Below are 12,453 nucleotides of genomic sequence, written 5' to 3'. Positions count from 1 at the left end.
CCAAACTTTTGCATGCCACTGTATACGTCACCACATACTATCCTGAGATTCATTTTCTTGTGGGCATTCACTGTAAATACAAAGAAATACTACAGAATCAATAAAGGATTGCACACAACAAAGATGAACAAACAACCAATGCACTCCTCCAGATAGACCAGCTGTGATTAAAATGTCGTCATCATCTTCTCTCAGGTGATCAGTCTCTCTTCATCTCAATCCCACCAGTTTCTATTTCTACACAACCCTGTTTTTTGAATTTAAAGTATTTCAACACTAAATAATATTTATAAATTGAACAAATGATCACTGTTTCAAATCTGTTCCTCCCTAACTGGTATTTCTAATACTATCCTTCCTTCTACTTTTACAGAATCTGCCATATTTAGCTTTGAAATCAAAGTTGATCTAACCCTGGCCTATACCACACTCTTAGTTCCAACAACCTTCCATTCCCCACAAGTCTATAACTCCATATCAGCCTTCATGACTTTCTTTTTACCCACTGCTTTCTGGGGTAGAGAATTACAAAAAATTCACAGGTAAAATGATGGCTATTGTATAGTACATGATATGGTGCTCCTACCTTATGGACACGATAGAGACACCCGGATAGTATGTTGCCTCCCTGATCAGGGACATCTCAGATCTAGTCCATGGCATTCTAAATAGGCGGGGTGAGCAGACAGTAATCTTGGTACATCTTGGCACCAATGATATAGGTAGGAAAAGGGAGGGGGTCCTGAAGAGAGAATTTAGGGAGCTAGGCAGAAAGTTGAAAAATAGGACATCCAGAGGAGTAATCTCCAGATTGCTGCCTGTGTCATGTATTAGTGAGGGCAAGAATACGATGATTTGGCAGAACAGCTGCAGGGGGCAGGATTTCAGATGTCTTCATCGTTGGCATCTCTTCTGGGGATGGTGTAAACTGTACAAAAGGGAAAAAGGGACAGGTTACACCCGAATCCGAAGAAGACCAATATCTCTGCAGGCTGGTTTGCTAGATCTGTTGAGGAGAGTTTAAAATAATCTGGCAGGCGGATGGGAAACTGAGTGATAGTGCTCAGGATGGGGCAGTTGGTATACAAGTAGATGCAGTGTGTAGTGAGACTGTGGGGAAGGACAGGAGGATGATGGGGCAAAACTGCAGACAGTGGGATGAGTTAAAGAACAAGAGGGGACCAAAATTAAAGAATGATGAAGATAGGATTGAAGGTGTTATATTTGAATGCAGGCAGCAAATGGAACAAGGTAGGTGATCTTGTGGCACAGCTAGAGTCTAGCAGGTATGATGTTGTAGGCATCTCTGAGCTGTGGCAGAAAGATGATCATAATTGGGAGCTTAACATGCAAGGATACACATTGTATTGAAAGGACAGGCAGGTAGGCAGATCGGGTAGGGTGGCTCTTTTGGTAAAAAACGGAATCAAATCCTTAGAAAAGGGTAATATAGGATCGGAAGAAATAGAATTCTAACGGATAGAATTAAGAAATGGCAAGAGTAAAAAAAAAAATTTAGGAGTTTATATACAAGCTTCCACATAGTAGCCAGAATGGGGGCTACAAAATACAACAAGAGATAGAAAAGGCATGTAAACAGGGCAATGTTGTAATAATCATGGGGGATTCAGTATGTAGCTGGATTGGGAAAATCCTGTTGGTGCTGGATCACAAGAGGGGGAATTGTAGAATTCCTATTAGATGGCTTCTTACAGCGGTTTGTGCTGAGCCCACTCAGGAAACAGCAATTCTGAATTAGGATTTATTTAATGACACAGATTACATTAGGGAGCTTAAGGTAAATGAACCCTTAGGAGGCACTGATCATAGTATGATAAAATTCACCCTGCAGTTTGAGATGGAGAAGCTAAAGTCAAACGTATCAGTAATACAGTAGAGTAAAGGGAATTACAGAGACACAAGCTGGCCAAAGTTGATTGGAAGGGGACACTAGCAGGGATGATGGAAAAACAGCAATGGCTGATGTTTCTAGGAGAAATTCAGAAGGTACAGGAAAGATACATGAGGAACTGTGGCTGGCAAGGGAAGTTAAAGACAACATAAAACATAAGAGAGGGCATATAATATAGCAAAAATTAGTGGGAAAGTAAAGCATTAGGAAGCTTTTAAAAACCAACAGAAAGCAACTAAAAAAGCTATAAAGGGAGAAAAGATGAAATATGAAGTCAAGCTAGCCAATAAATGACACAAAGAGTTTTTCAGATATATAAAGGGTAAAATAGAAACGAGAGTGGATATCGGACCACTGGAAAATGACACTGAAGAGATAGTACTGCAGGACAAAGAAAAGGCAGACAAACTGAATAAGCATTTTTTAAAATCACTCTACTCTGGAAGACACCAGAACGCCAAAAATTCAAGAGCGTCATGGGGCAGAAGTCAGTGTCATAGCTATCACTGAGAAGGTGCTTGAGAAACTGAAAAGCCCCCTCTATGAGATCAATTACACCTGAGGGTTTTGAAGGAGGTAGCTGCAGTGATTGTGGAGGCATTAGTAACGATCTTTCAAAAATCACTAGATTCTGGAATGGTTACTGGGGACTGGAAAATTCCAAATGTCACTCCTCTTTTTAAAAAGGGAGGGGACAGAAGAAACTATAGGCCAGGTAGCCTTACTTCAGTGTTTGGAAAGATGCTGGAGTCTATTATTAAGGAAGAGGTTTTGGAGTACTTGGAGGCGCAATATAAAATAGGCCGAAGTCAGCATGGTTTTCTAAAGAGGAGACCTTGCTTTACATAACCGATGGAATTCTTTGCAGAAATAATAGGCAGGATAGACAAAGGAGAGTCAGTGGATGTTGTTTATTTGTTTGTTCAGAAGGTCTTTGAGAAGGTGCCACACAAGGCCACTAACACGATAAGAGCCCATGGTATTACAGGAAAGACATTAGCATGGATAGAAGATTGGCTGACTGGCAGGAGGCAAAGAGTGGGAATAAAGGGGGTCTTTTCTGTTTGGCTGTTGTTCAGTGATTTGGACAAAGGAATTAATAGCTTTGTAGCCAAGCTTACAGACGATACAAAGATAGGTAGGGGGCAGGTAGTGTTGAGGAAGCAGGATGTCTGCAGAAGGACTTAGATGGGGTGAATGGGCAAAGAAGTGGCAGATGGAATACACTGTAGGGAAGTGCATAGCAATGCACTTTGGCAGAAGGAAGAAAGGTGTGAACTACTTTCTAAATGGGGAGAAAATTCAAAAATCTGAGATGCAAGGGGACTTGGGAGTCATTGTGCACAATTCCCTAAAGGTTAACTTGCAGGTTGAGTCAGTGGTAAGGAAGGTAAATGCATTATCAGCATTCATTTTGAGAGGACTAGAATACAAAATCAAGGATGTAATGCTAAGGCATTGGTTAGTTTTGGGCCCGTTATCTAAGAAAAGATGTGCTAGCATTGGAGAAGGTCCAGATGAAATTCATGAAAATGATATCAGGATGAAAGGGTTAACATATGAGGGCTGGTCGATGGCTCTGGGCCTGTACTCGCTGGAGTTTAGAAGAATGAAGGGAGGATCTCATTGAAACCTACTGAATATTGAAAGGTCTGGATAAAGTGGATACGGTGAGAATGTTTCCTATAGTGGGGGAGTCTAGGATGAGAGGGCACAGCCTCAGAATTGAGTAACGCCCATTTAGAACAGGGATGAAGAAAAATTTCTTTGGCCAAATCGTGGTGAATCTGTGGAGTTCATTGCACAGACAGATGTGCAGGCCAAGTCACTGTGTATACTTAAAGCAGAGGTTGATAGGTTCTTGATTAATCAGGGTGTCAACAGATATAGGGAGAGGGCAGGAGAATGTGATTAAGAGGGATAATAAATCAGCCATGATGAAATGGCAGAGCAGACGATGGGCTGAATGGCCTAATTCTGCTCCTATGCCTTATGTGCTTAAATGTCTAACCAATTCCCCTCTACCTGGATCCACCCAAACTTTTGCTCCACCCATTCCCTTTATCTTTTTATATTCACCATCTTTCAGTCCTGATGAAGTGTCTAACCCCGAACATTGACTGTCTATTTCCCTGACCCTCTGAATTCCTCGAATGAAAAATACAAGGTGGAGATTTTTTAAATGATATCACTACATACCATACTTTATTGAAACAGATGAGGCAATAAAAGCATTTCACTGGGATTCCAATCGATATTAGATGTTAAGTGACAAGAGCGTAGTTCAACACTCAAACATTTGCTAAATCTATTGAATATATTACAGTCTACTAATCATTCCAAGATTAATAAAGATATAAAAATAGTAGAATATGAATAATAGAAGGAATAAGAGGAAATAAAGACTACAGTTAACAATGTCTAAGCTAGCTATTAGTGCTTACTCTAATAGGTTATCTACACCAGGGGTCCCCAACCTTTTTTTGCACCGCGGACCGGTTTAATATTGATAATATTCTTGCAGACTGATCAACCGGGGTGTTGGCGGGGGAGTGTTCAAGTAGGGTTAAACTCACCTCAACATGTCTTTTACAGTTAGGGTTGCCAACTTTCTCACTCCCAAATGAGGGACAAAAGTAGCAGTCAAATCCCGGGACACTTTACCCCAGGAAAGACTACCATGACCATGAAGCCTTGCGCGGGCACCTGTGTGCGCATGCGTGACGTGCGCATGCGCACCGATTTTTTCCCCACCAATCGGTTTTGCCTTCATCTTCCCGACTATACTGTACATACATTATTTCTACTTATATAGGCTGTGTATTTGTCATATCATTCCTGCTTTTATTATATGTTAGTGTCACTTATTTTCAGTTTAATGTGTTATTCGGTATGATTTGTTAGGTTATTTGTTGGGTCTGGGAACACTGAAAAATTTTTCCCATATAAATTAATGGTAATTGCTTCTTCGCTTCACGCCATGTCAGCACGAAAGGTTTCAAAGGAACACTCTACCTTAGCGGGGGAAATATGGGACAAGGGCGGATCTGTATGGGACAAACCAATTTAGCTCAATATACAGGGTGTCCCAGCAAATACGGGACAGTTGGCAACCCTATGTTCAAATTCAACAGTGCACGACAGGGAATGAGGAAAGGTGCAGCTGACTCACATCGTTTCCTCACGGTCCGGTAGCACATGGTTTGCGGCCCGGTGGTTGGGGACCGCTGATCTACACTATGGTTAAAATGCAAAATAACATCATGGGATTACGTATTAAATATAAACCACAGCAATGTTTAAATATAGACTTGAAGTTTCCTTTGTAGGAACTACATGAAGAAATTATTCCAAATTCTGTTTCAAAGCCCTGATATGGCAGTCATCAATAAAGGGAAATGCCTGATCAAAAGAAACACCAAAAATATTATCTGATTTTACATAGTATTAACTTTCTTAGTTATATTACCCTCGTAGTGCTGAAAATGTTGCACGAGCCAAAAGGACTTGGATTCTTCATGTCAGTAAGACTAAGGAGATGATTATTGGCTTCAGGAGGAGGAAACCGGAGGAGAGGCCCATGAGTAATCAGTAACTTTAAATTCCTCAGTGGTATTATCTCAGAGAACCTGTCCTGTGCCCAGCACATAAGTGCAATTCTAAAGAAAACACAGCAGCATTTCTACTTCCTTAGAAATTTGCGAAGATTCAGGCAAGCCATCCAAAACTTTGACAAATTTCTATAGATGTGTAGTGGAGAACATACTGACAGGCTGCAACACTGTCTGGTACGAAAACGCGAATGCCCCTAGACATAAATTCCTACAAAAAGTAGTGGATGCAGCCCAGTCCCATCACAGGTAAAACCCTCCCCACCCCTGAGCACATGGAGAGTTGTCACAGGAAAGCAGCATCATCAGGGAACCCCACCACCCACGTCATGCTCTTTTCTCACTGCTGCCATCAGGTAGAAGGCTCAAGAGCTTCAGGACTCACACCACCAGGTTCAGGAACAGTTATTACCCCTCTTGAACCAGAGGGGGTAACTTCATTCAACTTCACTTGCCATATCACTGAACACGTCAAACAAAATATGGACTCACTTTCAAGCATTCTTCATGTTCTCCATATTTATTATTCATTATTCTTATTCCTTTTTATCTTTTCTTTTTGTGTTTGCTTTTCCTGTCTTTTGCACAATGGTAGTCCACCCTGTTGGTGCAGTCTTCCATAGATTCTATTATACTTAATGGATTTATTGAGTATGCCCCTAAGAAAATAAATCACAGGGCTTAATGTGGTGACATATGTACTTTGACAATAAATTTACTTTGAACTTTCATTTGAGTTCCAAGTTCGCCGCTTTTCAGTCAACATTCCCTATTATCTGAAATAAAAGCAAAAAAAATCCAAGAACTCAAACAGATTGATGTATTTTATAATTTTCAAGATCAATTTTCAAATGTATTAAGTGCTTCACATTATGAATTTCATCAGCCTGTTGCACTTCCCAGTGATATTAATGGCAATGACCAAGTTACAAATATGGAATTTTTCTTCACTGACTTTTGGGCAGAATGGCCAGAGCAGCAGTTACTGCTGTACTCAGGGACTCACCAATACCCTTGTCTTGGGTACCTTAGGTGTGGAGTTTCCATGGCTATATGGAAGTCTTCTCACATTCCTAAGAAAGGCTGGTATGTTAAATGGAGACTATAAATGGAGACCTGGGTGAAATGGAAAAAATATCACAAGGGAGTTGATGGACATATGCAAGAGACAATAAGTTTTAGGACATGGGAAGATTAAGAGGGAGAATGGGACTAATAGGATTGCTCCTATCTGACTAAGTAGAAGACAACTTAGAACAAATGGCCATGATTTAATTGTGTTAGCTCTGGCAGGCTACTAAAGTTCAAATTAAACTGTTATCTTTGTAAATTCCATAAATAGTACATTGTTATCTGTAACTCAGCATCTTTGTTACAATATCTCTAAATCCAGGGAAAACATGAATGAGGTAAATTATGATGAAAGATTAAATCTGTATTGGATTTTCATTATGCAGAATGAAAAGCAGTGCATTGTGTCAGGGCTAACTATCCACCATAAAACATCACTGCAGTACCTGCACTTGCCAAAATTATTGAACAGCATTTTTATTAATGAACTCAAAAGTAGCACAGCAATTGAACTACTTTGATTGTATGGACATGGGTAAAACACAATAGCTAATCTATTGTAAAAGTACTCAAAGAACATGAATTAGAAATTTGATAATATATAATGCGATTTCTGCAGCAGCCTGTAATAACTCAGCAACTGAAATCAGCTTTAAATATGTGAAGGTGACTTTTACATAAAGTATTACTTTAACCCTACGTCAAATCCTAGCTAGGCTGAAGGTTTCATATCTTTTGTGGGTTAATAATGTATATTCTACAGAAAACTTAATTAAAAAAAGTGCACTAAAACTGAATAAACTGGATCCAGAGCACTGGGGCAGAAATGCACCTGCTAAGGGAATCTGATGCTATATTTCAACCAACAGGAGACTGATTTATTTGCTACTTCCAAAATGGAAGGATTCTATCTGTGCTATAAGAATCAAAACATTGCAATGAGGAAGTACAGTATCCTGCAAACTCTTAACCCTTTCATTCTGAAAATTTAATCCTTCGAGCCTTGCAACATCATAACTTGCTGAGGCTTCATTTTACAAAATCCAATACTTTGTTTCTTGTAAATTAACAAAACGCAGATGCTGGAAATCTCAAATTAAAAACAGAAAATGATGGAAATGATGGTCATCCATCAGTGGAAGAAAAATAAAAGTTAATATTTCAGTTCTGACAAAGGGTCTTCAATTTGAAACATCAACATCACAGATGCTACCTGACCTGCTAAGTATTTCTCTGTCTTTACATGATCTTACTCAAAACCAATTGGAAAGAAACTTGTATCTCGCAGTAATCCATTTCTCAGAGCAAACTGCAGGAACATAAATCTCGTGCCACCATTTAGCGCCAGAAGAGTGCACCCTACTGATTAAAAACACCCCCATTATAATATAGCTCCAACCCAGCTCTGCCCTCAAAGTACTTAAAGTACCTGTCCAAGCCGCTACGCAATTATTAATTATAATCCCAGTCCTGCTTAATAACCACAAAATCATAATCATTCACCGATCACCAAAATGCACCAAATTCCCAACCAGTCCCAAGGTTCCCCCAACACATCCACTGCCAGCTCTCTATCTACACACTTCCATTACTGACTCTTCCCCTTTCCCCATCAGCAGTGATTCCTTTCTCACCTCCCCGTCGCCAGTCATCAGCCCTTTCTCTCGCTCCACCCCGTCGCCAGTCATCAGCCCCTTCTCCCCTCCCTCCAATCACCGGTCAGCAGCCCCCCCTCTCCCTCCCCCCCCCGTCACCGGTCAGCAGCCCCCCCTTCCCACCACCCATCACCAGTTGGCAGCCCCCCTCTCCCCACCACCCATCAAAGGTCAGCAGCCCCTCTCTCTACCCCCCCCCCCGGTCACCAGTCAGCAGCCCCCCTCTCCCCACCACCCGTCAAAGGTCAGCAGCCCCTCTCTCCCCCATCACCGTCATCAGCACCACTCTCCTCCTCCCCCCCCCACCCATCACCAGCCCCTCTCCTCCCCCACCCATCACGGGTCGGCAGCCTCACTCTCCCCCCCCCTCCCCACCACCCATCACCAGTTCGCAGCCCCCCTCTCCCCACCACCCATCAAAGGTCAGCAGCCCCTCTCTCTACCCCCCCCCCCGGTCAGCAGCCCCCCTCTCCCCACCACCCGTCAAAGGTCAGCAGCCCCTCTCTCCCCCATCACCGTCATCAGCACCACTCTCCTCCTCCTCCCTCCCCCTCCACCCGTCACCAGCCCCTCTCCTCCCCCACCCGTCACCGGTCAGCAGCCCCACTCTCTCCCCCGCCCCTCCGGTCACCGGTCAGCAGTCCCTCTCTTTCCCCACCCCCCCCCCGTCACCGGTAAGCAGCCCCTCTCCCCCCCACCCGTCACGGGTCAGCAACCCCACTCTCCCTCCCCCCCACCCGTCACCGGTCAGCAGCCCCACTCTCCCCCCCACCCTCGTCACCGGTCAGCAGTCCCTCTCTCTCCCCCTCCCCCCGTCACCGGTCAGCAGTCCCTCTCTCTTCCCCCCTCCCCCCGTCACCGGTCAGCAGTCCCTCTCTCTTCCCCCCCACCCCGTCACCGGTCAGCAGTCCCTCTCTCTTCCCCCCCACCCCGTCACCGGTCAGCAGTCCCTCTCTCTTCCCCCCACCCCGTCACCGGTCAGCAGTCCCTCTCTCTTCCCCCCACCCCGTCACCGGTCAGCAGTCCCTCTCTCTTCCCCCCACCCCGTCACCGGTCAGCAGTCCCTCTCTCTTCCCCCCCACCCCGTCACCGGTCAGCAGTCCCTCTCTCCCCCCCCCCCGTCACCGGTCAGCAGTCCCTCTCTCTCCCCCCCCCCACCACCGGGCACCGTCAGCAGTCCCTCCCCCCCACCCCCGGGCACCGTCAGCAGTCCCTCCCCCCCACCCCCGGGCACCGGTCAGCAGTCCCTCTCCACCCCCCCCCGGGCACCGGTCAGCAGCCCCTTTCCCCACCCATCCCGTCAGCAGCCCCTCTCCTCCCCATCACTATGCTGGCCAGTGCCTCTCTCCCCCTCAGTTCTCACCAGAAGAAAGTGACGGTGCCATCGTCAAACACTTCGGACTCTGTACTGCGCCGGGCCTCGTCTACCTTGTCCCAGCGCCCGCCGTTGCCGTTGCCGCTGCCGCCACTCGCCCCCTCCCCGCGATGCTGCCGACTTCCCGTCTCCGGCTCCGGCTCGCTCCACAATCCGTTCGGCTCGCCACCGGCCGATCTCCTCACCGTGCCACGATCAGGACTGGTCCCGCGAAACATCGCGGTGCTTCGGCTGGGCGCCGGACTGCGTCTCTCACTTGACCGGTCTCCCGTGCTGCCTTCACTCCACAGGCAAGAGCGAGGCACTGGCCAGCTCCTACAACATCAGTGCGCAGGTGCACCCCCACCCCGTCCTCGTGAAGTAGCCGGGGTGGGACTGGCACCACAACGAGGCTAGAGGGGCATCAAAACACTGCTTGAGCGGCATGTCTCTCGTTCCATTATCACAACGAGGCTTGAGGGGCAGATCCAGAATCAAAACAAATTTTGATGGCTGCTGTTGCTCAGGTAACAGCAGAAGTTTGGGCACCACATGAGGGTTAATGGCTTGTGATCTACTGGTGCTCCTTCTATTAGAATAAGGATAGAATGAACAAGTCAGTCACTGAATAGGGACTGTTTCAACTTAAACAAAAAGGTAGTTGGCAAGACTGCATAGGTACGTGATGGATTGTGGAGGTAAAAGTATACAAAGCACACTGCAGGTCAGACAGCATCTATGGAAAGAGAAAACTTGAAATATTACAAGTTAGTTTTGAGTGGCAGAGAGGGTGGGAAAAGTTTGAATAGGACAGACAAGTGAGGCCATTCAGAGGTAATTCAAGACAGGATTCGAGATTGTTTAATGTGATTTCCAGTGCACATGTGTAACGAGCAAAATACTCTGGATCCGACGCAGCGCAAAATAACAAGGTAAAAAAATCAATAATAAAAGAACATAAATATAAATACATAAAAAGCTTATTTACATAAAGTGACTCTAGGTACAGGAATGTCCATATATAAGGTGTCTCTGACAGAAAATGATGAAGCAGTAAGGGATATGGAGGGTAGGATAGTGAGTGGAAGTATTGGTCAGCCTGTTTGGGGAAAGTAACTGTTTTTGGTTGTATTTAGTTGTGAACCCTCCAAGAGGACCACAACCTTGTTGTGGTTTGGAGGCTTGCATGCCTCAATGGAGATTTGGCTGGGGTCGGCTTTATGCTTTGGCTCTTGGTCAAAGTGGTCAGACTAAGAGTGGTCCACTGGTCCTCCAGGTTCGGGGGATCAGCTCAGGGCTAACAACCCTGACTGGTAAAATAAAATTGCTATGGAAACAGCAATGAAAGATCCGTCTCTATCTGAGTGCAACTGTATTCCTGAGTCTCCAGCTGGGACTTGCAAGACAGTAGTGAAAACCAAGAGGAAGCTACTGACACAATGAAGGAAGCCCTGAACACCACCAAAGTTAGAGGACGTTCACTGCTGCCCTAAACGCCAGTGGCATGTGGGGCAGTAAGTAAGTTGGTTGTATATGGATCTGTCTAACTGATAAATTAATGAGTGAATTGTGTGAGAGAAAAAAATAAATAAAAGAACTGTTGGAACAGAAACTCAGGTCAGAGTTTTTGAAGCCAAGAGGAAAACATTTGACAAGGCCTGAAGATCAGGTAACATCCGTAGAGCAAAAAAGCCTGAGTTAAAAGTATAGACATAGAATTTCAACAGAATTGCCCAGTTCCTGAAGTTCAAATTAAATTTATTATTGAAGTACATATATATCTCCACATGCAAACCTGAGATGCATTTTCCTATGGGCATACTCAGCAAGCCCATAGAATATCAACTATAACAAGATCGATGAAAGATCAACAGAAGACAACAAACTGTGCAAATGTAGATATAAATAAATAGCAATAAATAATGAGAACATAGAATAAAAAGATAAAGAGTCATTAAAGTGAAATCATTGGTTGTGGGAACATCTCAATGGATGGGCAAATGAGTGCAGTTATTCCCTTTTGTTCAAGAGCCTGATGGTTGTGAGGCAGTAGCTGTTCTTGAATACCATGGTGCAAGTTCTGAGGATTTTGTACCTTCTACTTGATGGTAGCAGTGAGAAAAGAGCATGGCCTGGGTGGTGAGGACCATTGATCATGAATGCTGCTTTCCTATGATGGTGTTTCATCTAGATGTGCTCAATGGTTGGGAGGACTTTACCCATGATGTATTGAGCTGAATCCAATACCTTTTGTAGGATTTTATGTTCAAAGGCATTGTTGTTTCCATATCAGGCCATGATGCAGCCAGTGAATATTTTCTCCACTACACGTCTATAGAAGTTTGTCAAAGTTTTTGATGTCAAACTGAATCTCCATAGACTCCTAAGGAAGTAGAGATGCTGCCGTACTTTCTTCGCAATTGCATTTACACGCTGGGTCCAAGACAGATTCTCTGAAATACACTCGGGGATTTAAAGTTGCCAACGCTCTCCAACTCTGATCCTCAAACTGGTTCGTGGACTTCTGGTTTCCCACTCCTGAAGTCTACAAACAGTTCCTTAGTCTTGCTGACATTGAGTGAGAGGTTGTTGTTATGATACCACTCTGCCAAATTTTCAATCTCCCTCCAGTATGCTAATTCATCACCACCTTTGATTTGGCTCTCAACAGTGGTGTCATCGGCAAACTTGAATATGGTGTGAGAGCTGTGCTTAGCCACAGAGTTATAGGTGTAAAGCGAGTGAAGCAGGGAGCTAAGCACACAGTCCTGTGGTGCACCCTTGCTGATGGAGATCGTGGAGGAGATGTTGTTGCCAATCTGAACTTATTGGGATACCAATAGAAAAAGC

At 44.4% G+C, this 12,453-nt stretch overlaps 1 protein-coding gene across 2 annotated transcripts in view; it reads right to left on the bottom strand.

Moving 5' to 3' along the window:
* The window catches only part of ptdss2 (phosphatidylserine synthase 2), a 77,758-nt gene extending 67,779 nt beyond the window's left edge, over positions 1-9,979 (bottom strand). For both annotated transcript variants that reach the window (XM_063062177.1, XM_063062178.1), the window contains exon 1: positions 9,613-9,979. In XM_063062177.1, coding sequence (XP_062918247.1) covers positions 9,613-9,842 — 230 coding nt within the window. In that variant the 5' untranslated portion in view covers positions 9,843-9,979. The remainder of the gene's footprint in view (positions 1-9,612) is intronic.
* Positions 9,980-12,453: the final 2,474 nt, after the last annotated feature.

The sequence above is a fragment of the Mobula hypostoma genome, chromosome 11 (assembly GCF_963921235.1).
Source record: "Mobula hypostoma chromosome 11, sMobHyp1.1, whole genome shotgun sequence".
In the NCBI taxonomy this organism is placed as follows: domain Eukaryota; kingdom Metazoa; phylum Chordata; class Chondrichthyes; order Myliobatiformes; family Myliobatidae; genus Mobula; species Mobula hypostoma.
This window is presented reverse-complemented; position numbering and strand designations above follow the sequence as displayed.